At 41.5% G+C, this 24,128-nt stretch overlaps 1 protein-coding gene across 2 annotated transcripts in view; it reads left to right on the top strand.

Moving 5' to 3' along the window:
• Positions 1-24,128, top strand: part of DYM (dymeclin) — a 334,338-nt gene that overhangs the window by 185,118 nt on the left and 125,092 nt on the right. For both annotated transcript variants that reach the window (XM_045021710.1, XM_045021709.1), the window contains exons 13-14: positions 8,945-9,058; positions 12,126-12,220. In XM_045021710.1, the coding sequence (XP_044877645.1) occupies positions 8,945-9,058; positions 12,126-12,220 (209 nt within the window). The remainder of the gene's footprint in view (positions 1-8,944; positions 9,059-12,125; positions 12,221-24,128) is intronic.

The raw sequence follows: 24,128 nt of genomic DNA, 5'->3' as shown, positions 1-24,128 counted from the left end.
TTTTTTTTTTAAAGAGAGAGAGAGAGAAAATTACTTACCTTCACAGCAACAGAATTATAGCTATCTCACTCACCCCACTTTTCCTAAATGTTTAAGGAGTTTGCCTTAGGAGGTCGTATGTTGACTTTTAGAGTGATTATAGCATACGTCTTTAGGGATGGTGTTTTATATTTGGCTTTCATAGGGTAACTCTTACTTTCCCTTGTGGTTTGGAATTGGCAAGAATATTCTTAATGTCTTAGGCACTGACATCTGGTGAATATTCAAAGAGGAAGCGGGAACCATGCCTAGTAAACAGGACTAAACCCCATTGATAAGGGATGCCTGGCTTGACTTGTACTTACAGTTTGAGACTTAAGGGTGCAAGTTCTGTGAGATGACATTTGTCACTGTTCACGGTAACTGCACCTGTATTCCTTCTACATGGTTCAACAAGGCACCCACTCTAGACTCCTGGCTCCTCAGCCGTCACCTCTCTTGGGCAGTGACTCGTGTTTCTCTCCCCCTGACTAGGGTTTTTCTGGGCTGCACAGTTCCCTGCCTACACTGTGTTATTCCCAGCAATCTGAGTGCCCCCAAAGTATATAAAAATAGAAACAACACTAAAAATCTTTCTTCCTTCGCAGGCTGTAGAAGAAGTTAACTTGATTAATTCATGGAGTTTTGTGGGTGGAAGTATAGGGAGTATATGTAAAGACATACTGAGGAAAAGCTCTGGTCACTGACTGCAAAAGGGATGCATGCTTTAAAATACACACTTACATTTTGAAACATAAAACTCCTTTGCTGTTTGACATCCGTTTGGAATTTGACCAGCAGAGTCCTACTGTTTTATAATGGCATTAGTGATGTCCCAAACACACACTCCAGGAAGTGTAGGAAAATTCAAAGAAAAGAGAAGATTGGTGAATTCGGAAAGATGGATAAGAAGGGAGGATGAGAAAAGTCATCCTTTTAATATATTCTTTCTAAAAAATCCAGTCTTTTTCTTTGTCCCTCCCCAAAGAAATGTCTAAATTAAAAACAAAATAATTACTGTGTGTGTTGGTCTCTGGTTTTAAAGCCACTGCGCAGCCCTGACAATCTTTTTATAATACTGATCACATATCCTATTGCTATTCTGTTGCATGAAAACTATCCTATGTTTGGGACTTTAAAAAATTACCATATTAAAAACTTGGGATTGTGAGTAAATGCTACCAATGCACAACTTATTTGTTTGGGGAGGAGAGAGGGGATTGTTTTTTGTTTTTATAAAACAAAGAAAGAATGAGTAGTGGCAAAATACATAGTGTTTAGCAGCTATGCATGGTCCTCAGTGTTCCTGCATAGATGGTAAAGTGTTTTATTTTACGTGAAAATGCTGCAAATACGTGTACCTGTAGGCTTAGGAAGTGGGTTTGTAAAGGTGTTTTGGATTTGTAAATTTGCAGACGACACACAAATTATGGGAGTGGTAAATACTGAAAAGGACAGGTCACTGATACAGAGCAATCTGCATTGCTTGGTAAACTGGGCAAAAGCAAACAATATGTATTTTAATATGGCTAAATGTAAATGTCTATATCCAGGAACAAAGAGTGTAGACCATTCTTACAGGAAGGGAGGTTCCTCTTTTGGGAAGCAGGGACTGGAAAAGATTTAGGGATCATGATGGATAATCAGCTGAACATGAGCTCCCAATGTGATACTGTGGCCAAAAGAGGTAATGTAATCCTAGGATGCAAGTGGAATCTTGAGTAGGAGTAGAGAGGTTATTTTACCTCTGCATTTGGCACTGCTGCTATCGCTGCTGAAATACTGTGTCGAGTTTTGTATCCACAGTCCAAGAAGGATGTTGATAAATTGGAGAGGGTTCAAAGAAGAGCCATGAGAATGATCAAAAAATTAGAAAAACATGCCTCATAGTGATAGATTGAGCTCTTTTAGTCTATTTTGTTTAACACAACGAAAGTTAAGGGGTAACTTGATTGCACTCTGTAAGTATCTACATGGGGAACAAATATTTAATAATGGGCTCGCCAATCTAGCAGAGAAAAGTATAACACACTCCAATGTCTAGAAATTGAAGCTAGACAAATTCAAACTGGAAATAAGGCGTAAATTTTTAACAGTGACAATAACCAGCCACTGGAGCAACTTAACCAGAGTTGTGGTGGATTTTGCCATTATTGAGGATTTTTAAATCAAGAGTGGATGTTTTTTAAAAGATCTGTTCTAGGAATTATTTTAGGGAAGTTCTATGAACTGAAGGTCCGATTAGATGATCAGAATGGGGCTTCTGGCCTTGGAATCTGTAAATCTGTGATGCAGCAGTATATTTATGAGCATATTTATTGGATAGAAAATATGAAGAAGGTTTTGTCTTAGGGCTTATCCTAGCTAAATCGGTACTATTGGCAACTCTGAGTTTTGGTGCTAGTGCAAGTACAAAATAAAGGGGGAGAGGTATCCAGCAGGTGCCTTGGTTTGGCATCTGGAAGAATGAGTAAAATAGTATATTAATCAAACAATTGTACTTAAAGGGTTTTACTTAAGAGGAGTGGGGGGAGATACTTGCAGAGCAGCAATAATGAGAAAGACCTCGGGTGATAATGAGCAGGAAATTGAATACAAGCTTCCTATATGATGATTATTTTTTATTTTTTTGAAAGGTGGGGAGTTGATTTAATTTTGATCAGCCTGCAAAGACATTTTGTTATGGACCAGGAAATGTATAAGAAGTCACTGTTGAGACTGCACCTAAAATATACCATAAGTTTCTTTGCACTTTGGTACTTAAAAAGTCTTTAAATTGGAAGTATGAAAAATTACAAGAACAAAAAATGCAAAGTGTGGCCAGGCGGAGATTAAAATAACTCGAGGAGGGGGCGGGAGGAATATATGATTTATTTGGAGAGCATAAATGCTGACGGAAAGGAAATACCCATGATAGTCCAGTGGAGTATAACTAATTAGAATTGGGATGAGATTGGGTAAAGAGGAAGATGTAGGCTGAAAATTAAGAAAAATTTCCTAGCATTGAGATCTTTTAGGCTGTAGAATAATCTTCCAAGGGAATTGATGGGAAGTTTAATTGTTTTAGTCACTGAAAACTGGACTGGACAAAGCACTTGAGAATGTACTGTATGGGAATAATCCTGTATTGGCAGCAGAGTGGGCAATATGTTTCTTTCCATCCCTAATAGAAGTCTGAGATTCATAATTTCCATACTAAAGCTATGAAACAAATTGGATAAAAGTTGAAACACTGGCTTCCAGTGTATTACAGTAACTCCTTGCTTAACATTGTAGTTATGTTCCTGAAAAATGCTACTTTAAGTGAAACGATGTTAAGTGAATCCAATTTCCCCATAAGAATTAATATAAATGGGGGTGGGGGGGGTTAGGTTCCAGGGAAATTTTTTTCACCAGACAAAAGACACACACACACACACACACACACACACACACACACACACACACACCTGTGACCGGTGTGAAAAGCCGATGCCCATCAGCAATCCTAACGGTAGCTGTGCCTGTGCGAAACCCACATCAGCGACAACTGTCACATCTGTAAAGGCTTCAAACCTCGGACAAAAAAGGAAAGGGACATACGTCTCAGGGCACTCCGTAAGGAGTCTGCGCTGGCACCGGCACTGGAACCATCCAGATCAGACTTCGCTCCCAGCACCATCTTTGGACTGATGCCAATCCCCTCCCCAGCACCGGCAAGAAAGCAAAGAAAGCCCTGCAGGGGACAATCACCTACATCCCATAAAGGGAAAGATAGGGCCAGAAGGGAGCAAAGACCCAACAGGGGCAGGCCCTCACTTCCCAGCTCAGGTGGAGTGGGTTAGCCCACACAGAGACGTGCCTGCCACCCCAGATAGAGGTGTGGGCGCTCAGCACCTGGACATGCCATTGAAGCCTTAGGCCCTGCAGGCTACTCAGGACATCCTAGTACTACCAGTGCTTCCCACAGCGGCTACAGCGATGCCCCATTCCAGTGGTAAACCTGCCATGACCACCCTCCTTCCCCGCTGTCAGAGTTTCCAACAAGAAGGAACTGAGGGTGGGGGGAACCACCAGCGCCCCTTATACTGCGGCATACAGGCACCACTCCAGAGGGTGTGCTCTGGAGTGGTGCCTGTATGCTGCAGTATAAGGGGCACTGGTGGTTCCCCCCACCAGCTGAGGGGAAACTTTCCGGCACCAGTGCATGTGATGAGCACACACACCTACAATGGAATGGACATGAGCAACACGTCTCGTTACACATCTCGTAACACCAGTTACAAAAAGGTAACTGTCTTTTCCATTCCATTAATGGTTGAATAGTTTAGGAACTAGGAGTCCTGCAGGACTCCACTAGATATGTCCTCCCAGTATAACAGTGAATCATTGATAACTGCTCTTTGAATATGGTTTTTCAACCAGTTGTGCACATACTACTTCGTAGTAATTTCATCTACACCATGTTTTCCTAGTTTTCTTCTGAGACTGTCATGTGGGATTATCAAAAGCTTTAGTAACATCAAGATAAGTCATGTTATCTGCTTATACATATCCAGTTGGCCAGTAACTCTGTCAAAGAAGGAAATGGTGTGACTATCAGAGATGCTGCCCACAGCTTCTTCCACTATCATCGGTAAGAAGTGTGAGTGCTACATACATCTAAAAATCAAGCCATACATTTATTATTTAAATACCCATTGTGACAGACTGACAATATCTTGAAGAAACTTTATGGAATTAAGATAAGCTTCATTGAGTTAAGTTACACCTTGCTGAGTTCGGATTAACATCTTTTGAGGTAAATTGTATTAAAAATACAATTGTGTATGTGTTGCTGTCACATTATATGTACCTTCTGTAGTAGGGGGAGGGGATGCTAATGAACTTCCTCCATTATTAGAAGTTCCTTTGAAGTTCCCCTGGAGAGATATGCATATACTAATTCAACCTGGATTCTCCAGAGATCAACAGACAAAAAACAGACTTTTGGGTAAAAACCTTCATTTTCAGCTAACTCCGGGCCTTCTTCCTGGTCCAGCAAATGGACAGGACCCCTGATCCACAGAGGCCCCCAATCCTTAAGGGAGGACAGGAAGAACTTGGCCTACTGAGGCTTCATAAGACTGTGTGCTTGTTCTGAGCTGAAGCTTTGATGAACTTGTTACCACAAGGATGCCCTTACTGTGGGTTATTAAAAGACTGCAGTTGTCAGAGCCCCTGTGAGAGTTGCTATGAACTCTGATAAGTTTATTAACATACATGTAGGTTCTTTTATTGTTTTTAATGTTTTTTCTGTAATGCTTTGTACCTTAAGAATAGAGTAGGCTTGCTTAGAAAGAACAGTGTGGTAAATTATATCTGTTACCTGTCTCTGAAGAGAAAGCAAGCAGGTGGCCTAGGGAACCTGTCTGTGCTGGGAATTACACAGCGGAGGCAAGGGAATAAGGCAGTCTGGGAGTAGCTGGTCAGAAGGGGGAGAGATGTGCATCTCCACTCAAGAGAGGCAAGAGCTGGGTAGCTGAAAGCCTGAGAGTTGGGTACTCTTACCGAACCATTGAGTGGAAATACCAGTGCATTTGCCCCGAACTCTGATATCCACGTTTAGAGAGGTACATTCTTGCAGGCTAACGTATGTCCCAGGATTACAATATCACCAAAGAATAATGGGCTCTATCTGCTGAAGCATGGCCAATGCATTTATTTTCAAATGCATTTGCCCTGTAATAGTGTGGAATTACAATGCCATGATTTCTGGTATATCAAATTGCCGTTATAAACTAATGTTAAGTGTAATGGGATGACACCCATAGTGTACTTTTTAATAACGACCTCCTATACTTTTTTGCTTTGGTTCCAAATGTTGTGGCAGATTTTTTGCAGAGTTAACAACCTTAGTGCTGCATTCCTCCAGAATCCCCTGTAGACTTCAGAACACAGGCTGCACTCTTTTTCTGGTAATTGTATATGTTAGGACTTCTGATTCACAAGACATCTTGTAATTTTTTTTAAAACATTCTGGAGTTTCACCAACTGCATTTTATTTTGTGAAACCTGGACACTTCCTTTATAAAACGTTTTAAAGCCTGTCCCATATGATGCTCTTTTTGCTTTAGGTACCTCCTATGACTCCTGTTTGAAAGGGGCGGGTGTATATGCAGATCCTTGATCCACCCCATTAATCCCAGAGAGGAAGTGAATGTAAAGATGCCAGAACCTGAAGTAGTACCAGGTGTCACCTCCTCCCTTTGTCTGTGTATTGTAGTGACCACCCCTTCAGGTCTTTGTTTCTTTCTGAGGATAGTGGCTGCCACCTCCCCATCCTTCTCTCTTCTGGAGGAAATATTTCCCTCTAAGTCTGTTACCCAAGAGGCTGTAAAAGTCAGCAGACCAGAGGACAGTTTTTCATTGCTGCTTCTTTGGAATGGGTAAAGCTGTTTGCCATCTGAAGAGCCTTTACTTGGAAAAGAGAGAATATTGGTCTGTCTTGGTGCCATCCAAAGGAGAGATGAGAAGATGAACACAATCAGCCTGGAAAACAAGTTTCCCACCCTCCTATACCTTATGCTGGGGTTGGGCTCCACCCAGTAGAGTGAAAGTAGTTGTTAGGCTGGATTGGCTTTACGGAAGTCGACCAGTAGTAGTATCCCTCACTTTGAAGTAGGGTGTGGAACTTGGATACAGCCTGGGTTCCCAGAAGAATAGCTGAAGACTCAGGAATCACTGAAGTGCTGATACATTGGCAAAATGTTCTAATCCTGATGTACTGGTCTGTAGCAGTCCAATTTGAGCTCTGCCTAGGGCTGCTTTTAATTTGACTCTTAAGCTAGAAGTTTAATTATTGGAAGGAAGTGAATACTTGTGCATGGGGTGCAGTACAGATGCACAAAATATTATTTTTAAAGGGGGTGTTTGAGTCTGAAAGCTTTCTATTCAACACTGGATAAATGAGGGTCTGGTTCTGGAAATGTGGAAGGGGAACCTAGCTAACAAAATTAATCATAACAATTCCTTTAAACTCCAACTGGAGAAGCAAAAGATAGCCATAGTCTCTGCTGTTCCTCTGGCATAGACCTCTCCATGTACTCTTATCTCATAACTTGTAAATTGTACTCTGTCAAGATGCACATAGATTGAATTCCCTTTCTGAGGAGATAAAATGGTGCAAAAAAACTCAGTGAATCTGAGACTGACTGACTTGAAAACTACATCTGCCATGAGGATTTACTTATAATACTTACTCCTGAGGGCATTCTGTGCCAAAAAAAAGAAAAATTCTGTGCATGATATTTAAAAATTCTGCAAAATTCTGCAAGTTTTATTGGTCAATAAATAAATGCTGAGGCTCCAACATGGCAGTGGGGAGCACAGGTGACTAGCTACATGAAGGTGGGAGATCACCCGGCAGCCCCCTAACCCCCAGGACACGGACTCAGCGGTGAGGCTGCACCCTACTCTGACACAGCACAAGGCCTGGGCCTGCTCCAGAAACACCCTGGAGCCCTGCCCAGGTATACCAGGTATGGGGCAGGTAGGCTTAACCAGGCAGGATTCAAGTGTGGAGAGGCTCAGTGAGGGGTAAATGTGTCATGGGTTTTAAAATTCCGTCCATGCTAAGCGGATGTTTGGAGTTTTGTGCTGGCTTGTTAACAAGAGGCAGTTCCTTGCCTCATTTTATTGCTAATGTTGGTTTAAACTTGCAACAAATGACCATTCGGAGAGCTGACAGATCTGTCCCTTAACAGGGTGGCTGTTTAATAAAAGTGGAGCAGAACAGTACTCTGTTAGTTTGAGGGTATTTTTGAATGGTCTCAAGACAGGAGGTTTGCTAATACATTGTTAAACTATTGCATAGGTTTTGCTGTATATGCATTTTCATGGTATTAGACTTTTTTGTAAATCTCATATATTGCATTGAAACTTACTCATACTAATATCTTTCATTTACGTAGAGTAAAATCTCTATATGAAACCACTCTTATTAGACAGCTTCCTGTTTCACTAGTCTTCCCAAAGTATTCCCAAATGCACTGAGTACAGTTCTTCTCCATCTTTAGTGAGCTACCTCTATTATAAATGTATTTGTATTGCTCACAGAACCTAGGAGCTCTAGTCATGGTAAGCAGCCGATCTTTGCTGGTCTCTTAAATAGTCTTTCAAGACAGATTTCACTTTGCATAAGAACATAAGAATGGCCATACTGGGTCAGACCAAAGGTCCATCTAGCCCAGTATCCTGTCTTCCAACCGTGGGCAATGCCAGGTGCCCCAGAGGGAATGAACAGAACAGATAATCATCAAGTGATCCATTCCCTGTCGCTCATTCCCAGCTTCTGGGAAACAGAGGCTAGGGACACTATCCTGCCCATCCTGGCTAATAGCCATTGATGGACCTATCCTCCATGAACTTATCTAGTTCTTTTTTGAACCCTGTTACAGTCTTGGCCTTCAAAGCATCCTCTGGCAGCAAAGTGTTCCACAGGTTGACTGTATGTTGTGTGAAGAAATGCTTCCTTTGGTTTGTTTTAAACCTGCTGCCTATTCATTTCATTTGGTGACCCCTAGTTCTTGTGTTATGAGAAGGAGTAAACAACACTTCCTTATTTACTTTCTCCACACATATGCGCGCGCGCGTGTGTGTGTGTGTGTGTGTTCACTCATACTGTTCAATTCAAGTTAGTTCAGCACACCAGTAATTTTTTATTCACGTATGTCCTCTTCGTCCCTTTTCCACATGAGCTGCAAAACAAAGTTAATAAGATCTGCAAGTTGGATACTACTGCAGTATCGTTTGAAACTCTAGAACACGATAAAGTTTAGTGTATTGAACTTGGAGGGTAATTTATTTGTCTCGAGGGAAGCAAGAGCCCAGAGAACCGCATGATTTTATGTCATCTCATTCACAGTTGAAATGTGGTGTTGAAAGCTATTTTTTCTCCTCATTGCAGATACTGAAAAATATCACTTGGTACTCAGAGCGTGTTCTAACCGAGATTTCACTGGGGAGTCTCCTGATACTGGTGGTGATAAGAACCATTCAGTACAACATGACAAGGACAAGGGTAAGAGCTATATTTAGAACTTACACATGTTGTGTATATCTGTGGTTTTCCATCAGCTGGAGTTCAGTTCCAAACAGTGGTAAAAAACAAAAGTGAACTTTTTCGCAGCAAATGAGCACCTAAACACAGTGGGGGAGGCAGAAAAAAAAGTCAGCACTCAGGTACAGTATGAGGTGCTTCTGAATGTGTAAAGCAATGTCTGTGATATCATTCAGTTCGGCTGCTTTGATTACTAACATACAAAGTCCAGTCATAGTAGTAGTTGCATAGTTCCTGAAATAAGTAATAGATTTCTAGTCAGAGAAAAAAATATCAGCATGCCATATAATTAAATTATGTATGGGATTTTTCACCGGTATTAAATTATTCAGAAGTACGGATTTGGGTTCCTTGTTATTTGATAGTATAGTTTTATAAACAGGTGTGGAAATTGAGGTGGAAAAAAATTACTTCTACTTTTTTTCTGAAAAGAAGTTCATTTTTTTCTTATGAGTATAACTGAGAGATCTGTGGCAAAGCATGGTTGTTTCAAATACGTTCCCCATCATGCATTATTTCACTTCTGACTTCCCTAAAATCCATTAGATTATATTTTGTGGATCTTCGAATTAGGGGCACTTCAAGTCTATCTCTCTAATGTGTGTAGCAGACATGTAAACTACATTAAAGACTTCTGTACGTTTCTTTCATTGCTGAAAATGTTGAGAAGTTTTTGCAATAAAATTAACTAAAGCATGGTGTTATTTGTACTAGATCAAAGAATTTAAAACCAAAATCACCATCTATGTGGTCACACCAAACCAATAGATGAGATAATTATATGGTAATAATACTAACACCACCTCCATTAACAACTTAAAACAGATTTAACTGGCTGTAAGTTCTATTTCATGAGATAACAGACACACTGAGCTGGAAGGAAAGGAAGCTGATACTGGTTGCAGAGTTTATATTGGATTAAATGTAAGCAATACTTTGTCAAGTAAGATTTTATAAACAGGAATAAGGGTTTGCGAGCCATTTAACCAGTAAATGGTTTCTTGTAAATAGGCTGCATTTTGGTATTAAATTCCAAATATTTATCAGATTTACCTCTGGTTTAAGTTAGAGGCTTTACAGAATATTCAGTTGGAACCAGAAACTCTCCTCCCCCCCACCCCACCCCCTGTTCTTTCCCCCTCCCCCCTTTTTTTGAGTCATGGCTAAGTTCTAGCAAACAATGCTGAATGAATCTTCTTGCTCACAAGAGGAGCTTTATAATTTGAACATGGGAGCACAGGAATCCTATCTAGCCTTGTTCCAGGCAAGGCAAGTGCAGGTGACATAGGAAATGGAATTTTGAATCTATATCTGATGTGACAAAGTTCCTCCTCTACCTTGGTGGGTCCTGCGCTTATTGGCAGATTTGCTCACCTCAGTGATCTTCCCCACAGTCTGGATCAACTCCTCCTGTGTCTGATCAGGAGTCGGGAGGTTTGGGGGGAACCCGGGCCCACCCTCTACTCCGGGTTCCAGCCCAGGGCCCTGTGGATTGCAGCTGTCTAGAGTGCCTCTCTTGTAACAGCTGCATGACAGCTACAACTCCCTGGGCTACTTCCCCATGGCCTCTTCCAAACACCACCTTTATCCTCACCACAGGACCTTCCTCCTGGTGTGTGATAACGCTTGTACTCCTTAGTCCTCCAGCAGCACATCCTCTCACTCTCAGCTCCTTGTGCCTCTTGCTCCCAGCTCCTCTCACACACTTCCTCTCCTCTGGCTCTCCCCTCCCTGACTGGAGTGAGCTCCTTTTTAAACCCAGGTGCCCTGATTAGCCTGCCTTGATTGGCTGCAGGTGATCTAATCAGCCTGTCTGCCTTAATTGGTTCTAGCAGGTTCCTGATTACTCTAGTGCAGCCCCTGCTGTGGTCACTCAGGGAATAGAAAACTACTCACCCAGTGACCAGTATATTTGCCCTCTACCAGACTCCTGTATGCCATTGGCCTGGGTCTGTCACACTGATTTCAGCCTACTGTATTGATTGCCATAATATACAGATTCCCCGGGCACTGACAGAATAAGTAGTAGAAGGAGCCAGAGGCCACTCCATGTTTACATCAGTTAGACGGGAAAATACTTGGAATTTATATGTGGCATTGGGGGTCTGTGTTACTCTTAGGGAGAATAAATGCACATTTTAGTACTGAGTAGGGAAGAGGAACTCTTAATGAAGGAAATCATTAAACAAATCATGCTTCATGTTGTAGAGGGGTTGGTCAAACATATGACTAAAGATAAAGCCTGGGAGTGGAGAATGTAATTTTCTGCAAAATGTGAGGATACAATGAGCAACCCCTACCACTTGTAATATCTATTACAGTAAATTAATCCCTCCAATATGCTTCTTAAGATTTATTCTCTTCCCTTGAAGAATAGCACAATCCATGTTTACTTGCCTCTCCCCTGTGAGCAGGATCAATAAATATTGCATAAGCCATAGGATTGTGGATTCCACCGTTTTGTCTGTGCTATGCAGTTCTCTGACTTGGAGTGAGCCAATGTTTAAACATTTATCTGGAAAGGTGGCAGTTAAAATGGGCTTCAGAAACTCCAACTATAGAGGAGCAGAACTTATGAAGTACCATATTAGTGGTAGTTGTGGAGAAGTTGAATGTTTTGAACTAATTAATATAGAGGTCAAAGAGTATAGGGCAAAAAGGATTGGGTAAGGTTAGAGATAATTGGGGCAAAAGAAAGGAGAGAGAATTAAAAAGCAGTAGAGACTATTTTCTCTACCATTTATCAGTTATATTCATGATCCCATTGTATATCAACTTTGATTTTAAAATATATATGTACAGTGAAATCTGTACAAGAGACCACCCTTATTAGGCAAATTCATGTCTAAAGAGACCATTATTAAAGCATCTCTAAGTCTACAAAGTGCAATTCTGCTCCACCTTCATTAGAAGACCACCTCTGTTAAGCAACGGATGTTTGTCAGTCCTTGGAGTGGTTTCTTATGACAGGTCTCAGTGTATATGGAAAGGACAGTTTGATGTGTTTTTTTCCCCTCTTTTCCAACAGGACAAATACCTTCATACAAATTGTCTGGCAGCCTTAGCAAATATGTCAGCACAGTTCCGCTCACTTCATCAGTATGCTGCTCAGAGAATCATCAGGTAAATATAAGCCTTTTAAAAATATTTAAACTGGTCTTCCAGATAAATTCAGAGGGAAAGGGACTTGAATTTTCTATGACTGAATAGATATAAGTGAAATTGGAATTAAATTACACCTGATAAATTTTATTTCCCTTCATGAAGTCTGAGTTACGTTTTGAGTTAGTGAAAAATACTATGAATCTTTATCAAAGAAACTTTTGATATTTTTCTGTTCTCCATAGAGCAGCCATAGTGATTGCTTTTAAACTGGAATATTTTTCAGTCAGTTGTTCTGTTGTGACAAAAATGCAATGGGTAATAGTTCTCCAGAACATTGCTAACTGGACTTTCAACTTAGTATATTTCTGCCTTTATTTTTAATGTAGACAAAACACGGCCATTCTTTTGTGATGGGGTGTTGTGCACTTTTTGCAGTTATTTACTTTTGTGCCTTTTTGAATGGTCAAGTTCACTGCCTTTCTTGTAACAAGTCGGTTAATGTCAGCTTGTGTTCTAATAAAAGGGATACTGCTTTCATAGGCCTGGTCTACACTTGTGGGGGGAGGGGGAGTGTCGATCTAAAATACGCAACTTCAGCTATGAGAATAGCGTAGCTGAAGTTAACGTATCTTGGATCAACTTAGAATCTCTTACTTCGCATCCTTGCGGCACGGGATCAACGGCCGCCACTCCCCCGTTGACTTTGCTTCTGCCTCTCGCCAAGCTGGAGTTTCAGCAGTCGATGTGAGAGCGATCGGGGATCGATTTATCGTGTCTACACTACACGCGATAAATCGATCCCTGATAGATCGATTGCTACCCGCCGATCCAGCGGGTAGTGTAGATGTACCCATAGAGTCTTAGATATAGAAGATGGGAAGGACCAAGTTCCACGAGTTCCAGGGGCCACCATGTAGTTGCAGGTACTGGCGTGGGATGTGCCCACTTTATTTTAGCAGCTCATCTACTCAGTGCTCCAAAGGAAACCAAAAGGGTCCATGACATTACATCCTGGGGGAAAATTTTACAATGCTTGGCAAATACAGATTTTATGCCAAAAATAAGTTCAAAATATCACATATTTCTTTGATAAGTGTGTATGTACTTTGTAAAAGTCTAGACTAACAAGAAGTACGGTATTTTTTTAAAATATTGATTTTGTGGGAGCTATTTCTGTGATGGTCCTACCTGCTCTTGAGGTGCTCACATCTATGTATGCCATCATCATCTCCCTTCTTGACACAAATCATCTATTTACACACAATGGCTGCAGCTTACAGTACATGTTCAACTTAAATCTGAGCTCTCTTCCTTACATTCTTTACCAAGTGTGTAACTCTAATTGTTACCTATATTTGATACTGTCTTAAATAACTCCTGTGCTGCTATTCCTGGTCTCTACATCCAACTTTCTTACATATTACCCTTCATGGTCTCTAAGTCCAATTTTCCAAGTATCAACCTGTGAAATGTGAAATAATAATGAGGCTAATGGATGCCTTTGAAAGCAAGCATATATCACCTCAATCCTTGGAAAACTTGCAGATTTTTTACCCATTTCAGAATATGATATGTACAGCCTCTTCCATATTCTGCACAGAATTGCCTTTCCTATACTCCCAGTCTCTCTCACCATCCCTTCCACTCTCCAATCCCTCTGCATTTCAAACATTTGTCACTGTGTTTCTACCAGTCACTCTCCCTGCACTCCACCAAAACCTTCTCTACAGTGATCACTGGATCCGTCCTGCATGCTCTTCCCACCATCTAGGCAGCAGATTGACTCCCTTACATTTCTCAGATCCTATCTCAAGACCCAGGCAAGGACATGTAATCAAATAATCTTACGTGCTTCATACACAACAATTCACTATGAAGCTTGGGTTTTTTGTATCCAGTGAATCCATCTTGCCATATACACTGCTCTGATATATTAACCTACTTGTTTTTATTTGGATGCGAAGACTAGTTGCTCTGTATTCTAATATGACAGGTGTGATACAAAATTACGTTGTATTTCTCCCTCACACATACAGAACTGTTATGTATTTAAAGCCATGATGCTTAATGATGGAAAAAAACAGCAAAATCTCTGTCATGTTTAAATTAAATGCACCAAATTGCATGTTGCACAATATTCTTGCATTGTATAAGGAAGTAGTAAAGCCACATTTGAAATAGTGTGTCTAATTCTACTCATGCTAGAATAAAAATCGGAGTTGAAGCAACCAAAATAATACTAAAAACAACGAGGAAAATTGTTAGTCTCTAAGATACCACAAAGGCTCCTTGTTGTTTTTGCTGATACATACTAACACGGCTACCACTCTGAAACCTGTCAAAATAATATTGGCATTCATAGAATACCAGGGTTGGAAGGGACCTCAGGAGGTCATCTAGCCCAGCCTGCTGCTCAAGGCAGGACCAATCCCCAGACAGATTTTTGCCCCAGATCCCTAAATGGCCCCCTCAAGGATTGAACTCTCAACCCTGGGTTTAGCAGGCCAATGCTCAAACCACTGAGCTATCTGTCCTTCTATTCAAAACCTTAGTTCTTCAAAAGAGTAATCTCTTAGGAACAGAAATCATTTTTTGTTCTGTTTGTACAATGCTTAACACACTGGGGTTCTGGTCCAAGACTGGGGCTCTTGGCTGCTACGGCAATACAAATAATAACAATAAGGTCAAAACCACTAGGGACTGGACTTGCAGTCCTTATTCAGGCTTCAGTAGAAGTTATATCTGAGTAACAACTGCAGGACCATGCCTAAAGGTAGCAAGTTGGTAATCTTTTGGGGCAGGTGGAAAAATCAATTAATCTGAGAACTCATTGCATTTACAGAATTCTTCACTACAGATTGTGCAGATTGTTCACTAAGTGAGAGGTGGTGGTTATTCCAGTGGTGCCTGTGGGGTCCTGTCAGCATGGAGGCCATGCTTTGCTGGGTTGAAACACAGATGAAAAAGTGATTGCATTATCTAGCTTAAGACAGGACACAAGTGACAGTGATCAACTCTAGGAGGGAAGAGGAAATGAAGACAAGGGTAACAGTAATAATGTAATGTTTTTACACAGTCTTAATTTGCCGAGACAGGTGGGGCTTAATTTCTCAGAGACTATTGCCTGGAGCTCCCCATGCCCAACCCCAATTCAGGAATCTTGGCTTCAGCTGCAGGGTGGGACTCAGGCCTTTAGCCACACAGGGAGGCACCAGGATTGGGGTTTCAGCCATGCGGGCTGCCTCGGGGCTTCAGCGGCTCCTGCGGGTTTGAAAATGTTTACCGGAGCTCCACTCTGGATGGCTCCAGCTGAATTTAAGCCCTGCTGACAGGTTTTTATCTAAACTGTTAAAAACTTACTGTCATGGTGATTCCAAAACCTGCCTGAGACACCTATATACTTACCTGTCTTTATAGTTAGAAAACTTTTTCCTAATATCTAACCTAAATCTCCCTTGCTTCAGATTAAGCCAATCACTTCCTGTTCTACCTTCAGTGGACATTGAGAATAATTGATCACCATCCTCTTTATAACAACTCTTCACATATTTGAAGACTATTATCGGGTTCCCTTTTAGTCTTCTTTTCTCAAAACTAAACAAGCCCAGTTTTACTAACCTTTCCCCATAGGTCAGGTTTTCTAAAGCTTTATCATTTTTGTTTTGCTCCTCTGGACTCTCTCCATTTTGTCCATTCCTAAAGCATGGTGCCTGGAACTGGACACAGTACTCCAGCTGAGACCTCACCAGTGCCGAATAGAGTGGGAGAATTACCTCCAATGTCCTACATATGACACTTGTGTTAACATATCCCAGAATGGTATTACACTCTTTTTTGCAACTGCATCACATTGTTGGCTTATATTCAATTTGTGATCCATTATAACCCCCAAATTCTTTTCAGCAGTACTACTGCCTAGCCAGTTACTCACTATTTTGTAGTTATGCATTTGATTTTGCCTTCCTCAGCATGTGTAGTACTTTGCACTTGTCTTTATTGAATTTCATCTGGTTGATTTCAGACAAATTCTTCAATTTGTCAAGGTGGTTCTGAATCCTGATTTTTGTCCCCCAAAGGGCTTACAACCTCTCACAGCTTAATGTCATCTGCGAATTTTATTAGCATACTCTCCATTCCGTTATCGAAGTCAAAAATGAAAATATTGAGTAGTAATGGACCCAGAGGTGAGTTCTGCGGGACTCCACAAGGATACATCTTCAGAGATTGACAGCAAATCATTGCTAACTATTCTTTGAGTACAGTCTTTCCACCGATGATGCACCCACCTTTGGTCTAGATGAAATACTGTTATTTCCCTAGTTTGCTTATAAGATTGTCATGTGGGATTATATCAAAAGCCTTACTACAATCAAAATATATCATTTCTATGGCTTCTCCCTATCCACTAGCCCATAACCCTGTCAGAGAAGAAAATTAGGTTGGTTTGGCATGATTATTAAAAATCCAGGTTGGCTATTACTTATTGCCCTATTATCATTTAGGTGCTTACAAATAGATTAATAATTTGTTCCAGGATCTTTGCAGGTATTGAAGTTAGGCTGACTGGTCTATAATTCTCCAGGTCCTCTTTATTCTGCATTTTAAAGATAGGTACTATGTTTGCCTTTCTCCAGTCCTTTGGGACCTCACCCATCCTCCATGAGTTCTCTAAGATAGTTGCTGACTGTTCCGAGATTGCTTCAGCTAGGTCCTTAAGTATCCTAGAGTGAATTTTGTCAGGCCCTGCCAACTTGAATACATCTAAATATTTTTTTAACCTGTTCCTTCCATATTTGGCGTGAGTTACTATTAATTGTGTTATGTATCTGGTCACAACCTTTTTAGTGAAGACTGTTGCAATATAGACAGAAAACACCTCAGTCTTCCTGATGTCATCCATTATTACCTCTCCTTTCCTGCTACATAGTAGACCTACACTTTCCCTTATTCCGCATGTATTTATAGAACATCTTCATAGTGCCTCTTATGTCCCTTGCTACATATAACTCACTTTGTGCCATAGCCTTTCTGATTTTCTCCCTACATGCTTGTGCTGTTCTTTTCTACCCCTCCTTAGCAGTTTGTCCATGTTTCCACTTTTTGTAGGATTTCTTTTTGATTTTCATTATTAAAGAGATCCTGATGGAGCCATATTGGCCTCTTACCATTCTTCCTATCTTTCTTTTGCGCTGGGATAGTTTGCTGTTACATATCTGTCCAGAATACGGACCCTGGACTTCAAAAAAGCAGACTTTGACTCCCTCAGGGAACTGATGGGCAAAATCCCCTGGGAGAATAACATGAGGGGGAAAGGAGTCCAGGAGAGCTGGCTGTATTTTAATGAATCCTTATTGAGGTTGCAGGAACAAACCATCTCGATGTGTAGAAAGAATAGTAAATATGGCAGGCAACCAGCTTGGCTTAACAGTGAAATCCTTGCTTATCTTAAACGCAAAAAAGAAGCTTACAAGAAGTGGAAGCTTGGACAAATGACCAGGGAGGAGTATAAAAATATTGCTCTGGCATGCAGAAGTAAAATCAGGAAGGCCAAATCACAATTGGAGTTGCAACTAGCGAGGGATGTTAAGAGTAACAAGAAGGGTTTCTACAGGTATGTTAGCAACAAGAAGGTCAGGGAAAGTGTGGGCCCCTTACTGAATGGGGGAGGCAACCTAGTGAGAGAGGATGTGGAAAAAGCTAATGTACGCAATGCTTGTTTGCCTCTGTCTTCACAAACAAAGTCAGTTCCCAGACTACTGCACTGGGCAGCAGAATATGGGGAGGAGGTGACCAGCCCTCTGTGGAGAAAGAAGTGGTTCAGGACTGTTTAGAAAAGCTGGACAAGCACAAGTCCATGGAGCCGGATGCACTGCATCCAAGGGTGCTAATGGAGCTGGCGGATGTGATTGCAGAGCCATTGGCCATTATTTTTGAAAACTTATGGCAATCAGGGGAGGTCCCGGATGACTGGAAAAAGGCTAATGTAGTGCCCATCTTTTAAAAAGAGAAGGAGGAGGATCCAGGGAACTACTGGCCAGTCAGCCTCACCTCAGTCCCTGGAAAAATCATGGAGCAGGTCCTCAAGGAATCAATTTTGAAGCACTTTGAGGAGAAGAAAGTGATCGGGAACAGTCAGCATGGATCCACCAAGGGCAAGCCATGCCTGACTAACCTAAATGCCTTCTACGATGAGATAACTGGGTCTGTGGATGAGGGAAAAGCAGTGGACGTGTTATTCCTTGACTTTAGCAAAGCTTTTGATATGGTCTCCCACAGTATTCTTGCCAGCAAGTTAAAGAAGTATGGGCTGGATGAATGGACTATAAGGTGGATAGAAAGCTGACTAGATCATCGGGCAGCAATCAATGGCTCCATGTCTAGCTGGCAGTCGATATCAAGTGGAGTGCCCCAAGGGTCAGTCCTGAGGCCGGTTTTGTTCAATATCTTCATTAATGATCTGGAGGATGGCGTGGACTGCACCCTCAGCAAGTTTGCAGATGACACTAAACTGGGAGGAGTGGTAGATATGCTGGAGGGTAGGGATAGGATACAGAGGGACCTAGACAAATTAGAGGATTGGGCCAAAAGAAATATGATGAGGTTCAACAAGGACAAGTGCAGAGTCCTGCACTTAGGGTGGAAGAATCCAGTGCACTGCTACAGACTAGGGACCAAGCGGCTAGGCAGCAGTTCTGCAGAAAAGGACCTAGGGGTTACAGTGGACAAGAAGCTGGATATGAGTCAACAGTGTGCCCTTGTTGCCAAGAAGGCTAATGGCATTTTGGGCTGTATAAGTAGGAGCATTGCCAGCAGATCGAGGGACGTGATCATTCCCCTCTATTTGGCATTGGTGAGGCCTCATCTGGAGTACTGTGTCCAGTTTTGGGCCCCACACTACAAGAAGGATGTGGATAAATTGGAAAGAGTCGAGCAGAGAGCAACAAAAATGATTGGGGGCTGGAGCACATGACTTAGGAGGAGAGGCTGAGGGAACTGGGGTTATTTAGTCAGCAGAAGAGAAGAATGAGGGGGGATTTGATAGCTGCTTTCAACTACCTGAAAGGGGGTTCCAAAGAGGATGTATCTAGACTGTTCTCAGTGGTAGCAGATGATAGAACAAGGAGTAATGGTCTCAAGTTGCAGTGGGGGAGGTTTAGGTTGGATATTAGGAAAAACATTTTCACTAGGAGGGTGGTGAAGCACTGGAATGGGTTACCTAGGGAGGTGGTGGAATCTCCTTCCTTAGAGGTTTTTAAGGTCAGGCTTGACAAAGCCCTGGCTGGGATGATTTAGTTGGGGATTGGTCCTGCTTTGAGCAGGGGGTTGGACTAGATGACCTTCTGAGGTCTCTTCCAACCCTGATATTCTATGATTCTATGTCTTTGAGAAATTGCCAGCTCTCCTGAACCCATTTTATCCTTAGAATTTTTTCCCCAGGGGACCTGACCTTACCAGGTCTCTGAGTTTGTTAAAGCCTCCTTGTTGAAGTCCATTGTCCTTATTCTGCTGCTGTCAATCTTTCCTTTCCCGAGAATCATGAAGTGTATCATTTCATGCTCACTTTCACTCAAATTGACTTTCACCTCAGATTCGCAAGCAATTCCTCCCTGTTAGTCAGAATCAAGTCTAAGACGGGGTGTCTCTTGGTTACTTCCTCCACTTCTGAAACAATAAGTTGTTCCCGGTACATTCCAAGAACCATTTTGTATTTTCCCATAGTACTTTTCCAACAGATGTTTGGGTAGTTACAGTCCCCCATTAATACCAGGTCTTGTGTTTTGGACGTTTATTTGTTCTGAAAATGCCTCATCCACCTCCTCCTCCTGATTTGGTGATCTGTAGTAGACTCGTATGATGACATCATCCCTGTTTTTTCCCCTTTTACTTTCAGCCAGACTTTCAACTAGTTTGCCTCTCACCTCCTTCTGGACCACAGAACAAGTATATATATTCTTGATGATTAATGCAACACCTCCTCTTTTTTTCCCTGTCTGTTCTTACTAAACAAACTATCCCCCAAATACCAATAATTCCAGTCATGAAACTTTTCCCACCAAGTCTCAGTGATGCCAGTTAAGTCATAATTTAGCTTATGCCCTAATACTTGCATTTCTTCCTGTGTCTTCCTCATGCTCCTTCCATTTTTGTATAGACATCTAAGCCGTTGAACAGATTCCCCCACTGTTTTCCCTCTTGCTGCTCTTGTGGCTCAATTGTAATTTTCCATTCCCACCCCCAGCATCTAGCCCTTTATTCGGGTCACTCTTTTTTGTACATACTTGTGTACTTTTGTCTTCTGGTCCCTTTGAACCTAGTTTAAAGCCTTCCTCACTGGGTTGGTGGTTCAAGATACATCTACACAGCAATTAAACACCCCCGGCTGGCTAGGGTCAGCTGACTTGGGCTCCTGGGGCTTGAGCTGTGGGGTTGTACAATTACTGTGAAGACGACTGGGTTTGAGTTGGAGCCCAAGCTCTGGTACTCTGCAAGGCATGGACCGTTAGTGTCATCTCCAGGATGTATGTGTTTCTGCCTAGGCCCCTACCCTTAATTGTGGGGATGGCCAAGAATACAATCTGCACCCCCCACTCCTTCACCTTCACTTCACAGAGCCCTGTAGTCATTGCTGATATGCTCTGGGTCATAGGCAGTATCATTAGTTCTCACATGCATGAGCAGCATGGGGTAGTGGTCAGAAGGATGAACCTCAGCAACCTTTCTGTAATGTCTCGGACATGGGCTCCAGGCAGACAGCACACCACCCAGACATCATGTCAGGTCAGCAGATACATGCCTCCATTCCCCTCAGAAGGGAGTCCACAATCACAAACATCCTATTTCTTCTCCTCTTTGAGTGTGGAGTCAATGAGTCTCCCAGCCTCAGGGCAGGTGGCTCCTTTTCCCCAACCTTTAGGGTGCTCCTCTCCTCTTGTTGCCAGTACCGTATATAGGTTCCTGACCAAAATGGATCGGGGTGTTTGCCCAATGTGACCAGCAGGTAATCTCATCGCAGAGTAGCCTGTTCTTCATCCTCTGGTCCCTCTGTATTCTGTGCGTCATATCGTATCACACGTATATCATAAGAGTTAAATAGTCGTAGGGGTATTCTTTCTGTTCATCTCTCTTTTCATACCCCACAATTGAATAGCCACTGTGATTAAACTGTTTCAGCACCCAGTGGACCCAACTGCTCTAGTAGGAATAAAGCAGAATTATATTTATATCTAGATTCTTATTCTGAACCCATCAGAATACAAATGTCTCTCTGAAGGGAAATTAAGAAACTGTCATACCCATAATAAAAAGGTGCCCTGAATGAGGGCCACAGGAAAGCCCTAAAAAGCAGATAATACTTTACAACTACATATTTTTTATTTTAGGATATACAGTTTTAAAATAAAATAGCTAATAGCTTAGCCATACAACAGAATACAGACAGTCATAATTCAAGTCTCACCAGATGCTCTAATAATTCCTTCTTTAATGTGAGAAGTAAATTCTGTTTCCATGCAAGCTTTTCCCTAATTCTCTTCTGAGCAGAGACTGCCAATTTTTTTTTTAATTTTGAAGACTGTTGTCCATTAAAGACTGAGAATATCTAATATAGTGCATGTAGGATCTCAATAAAATATAACTTTATAACATCAGAAAATTTACATCACATTCCTGTAAACATCAAACTTGATAGATTTGTGTAAATATTTTCATTATGTTCAGCTGCTGGGAATGGAAATAGATATAACATTATTTATAATAAAATCCTTGACAGCACTCAATTAATATTGGATACATCGTGTATTGAAGACTGTCCTGCTTTGTGCGTGTGGAGAGCCTTCCCATCTCTTAGCTGTTAGGATCCTCTTCATTAATTACACACATGCTATTTTTTCCACAATGTGCTAAGGATATTATCTGCCACTGTCTAACTCTTTTTGTATTTGGAGAGCGCTGACAAATGTAGTGTCCAGAATTATACTGGTAGATAACGTTAAAACTCCCTTGCTTATATTTTCTTCTCTGTTGTCAGTTAACTCCTCAAGTTAAAAACAAGAGTGAAATTAATCAAACATCCTGTCTGATGCTTGGTAGAAGTACAGAAACTCACAAATGCATGTATTTAGATCTGGATTCATGGGGTGCTTTTTGTTTTGTTTGTAACCTTTGCAATTTTTATAAAAAAACAAGTTGTTTTATTTTTAGAAATTTATCTTGGTGAAATATTTTAAACAGCTAGAGATAAAATAACCCACAAGAACTGAAAACAAAGAGGTACAGTGCAGATTGAGAAGTGGTGTTTAATGCCTTGGGTAACTTATATGTATAGAGTTTGAATTTTCATTTGGTTTTGTTTTATAGCAGTCTTTTGAAGTAAATCAGTCTTACAAGGACCAATCCTGCAATGTGCTTGGAACTTTCAATTCCCATTTCTTTGAAGAGGGGTTGAAGGATATCTGCACCTTACAGGATCTAAAGCAGAAAGTAACTTCAAGATAGCTTAATGTCTCTCACCAGTTCCTCAGAGGTGAATTGTAGTAACGTGTTTTTTGGTGCGTGTCTTTTTTACTCCAAACCCTAACTTTCTTTAAAAAGGATCTTTGTATTTAGAAGTGGAAGATGTTTTGAAGAAGAGCAGAACATTTTCCTTTCAAGTTTTGCTCCCTGAAAAGTGCTGTTGATTGTGGGTAGCCCAATTTTACTGCATTTCTGCCCTGTTTGTCCATTACTATGCCTATATGAAACAGGAAAATTTATTCAATTAGTAAAGTCCATGTTTTCTGTCAAGAAGTAAAAACATTTGTGCAGCAGCAAGATGCATGTGATCTGAGCTGCTTATTAGGGGCCTTGCTGGATTTAGAATCCTGAAATTAATAGTCTAAAAATATGGTGGGAGATTAGAAATCTCTGATTGGTTAATAAAGTTTCCAAGCAGTGACATTACCAAAACATAATTACTAGTTCAGAACTCATTAGGCTGCTGGCACAGGAAGATAAACAAATGGGTATTCCACACTGCTTTACCCAATGTGAGCATTCCAGTCTTCCTGCCTATTTATTTTTTTCTTTGATGGTCACTATGCTAGAGGGAAACTTTTTAAAATATGGCTTCCTGTTTCATAGACATAGTATTGGACAAACAGGGCAGAAATGCAGTAAAATTGGGCTACCCACAATCAACAGCACTTTTCAGGGAGCAAAACTTGAAAGGAAAATGTTTTGCTCTTCTTCAAATAAACTCAGTCATGTATTGCATGTGGGTGTACGCACACCAGAGCCAGAGAACTTTACCCAGCTGCACCTCTGGGGACGGCACTCATGACCTGTGGTCATATTCCCTCCCCTGGCCATATAAGAGCAGCACCACCTCCGACCCCCTTAGTTCCGTCTCACCATCCATGGCGAGAGTTGGAGCTCTGTGTGGCATGTTCACTTCACACTTTCACTCTGTTTTCTTAGCAATTAGTAATAGTGGTACCTTAGGTTTAGTTTAAGTGTTAGCAGAGTAGTTGGCTGCCCTGTGTGGTGCCCTCACCAGGTTTCAAGCATTGTCCATTGTGTAGGGTGGGTCACTCCCAACAGTAGTGCCCACACAAGGTGCTTGTTGTGTCTTGGCGAGGGACACATTAAAGAGAGTGCTCCATCTGCAACTCATTTACAAAGAGGACTCAGGTGGTGAGAAACTTGTGGTTGAAGCAGAACCTTCTGAAGCAGGCCATGAGGCTTGCTTCGGCACCGAGGCCCCTGTCTGATCAGCAGTTGCCTTCAGATCCGGCAACTGATGCCTCCCCGCATTTGGGATCTGATGTTCCCCCCAAGAGGAAGAGGTCATTCACCCTCCTCTGGTGTGGCGAGGAAGAGGTCCCATAAAATAAGTTTGAACCATTCTAGGGCTTTGGGAGACTCCTCCTCCTCCTCTAGGATGAGTGCT

The sequence above is a fragment of the Mauremys mutica genome, chromosome 6, assembly GCF_020497125.1.
Source record: "Mauremys mutica isolate MM-2020 ecotype Southern chromosome 6, ASM2049712v1, whole genome shotgun sequence".
Lineage (NCBI taxonomy): Eukaryota > Metazoa > Chordata > Testudines > Geoemydidae > Mauremys > Mauremys mutica.
Note: the sequence above shows the minus strand (reverse complement) of the source record. Positions and strands in the feature narration are given on the sequence as shown.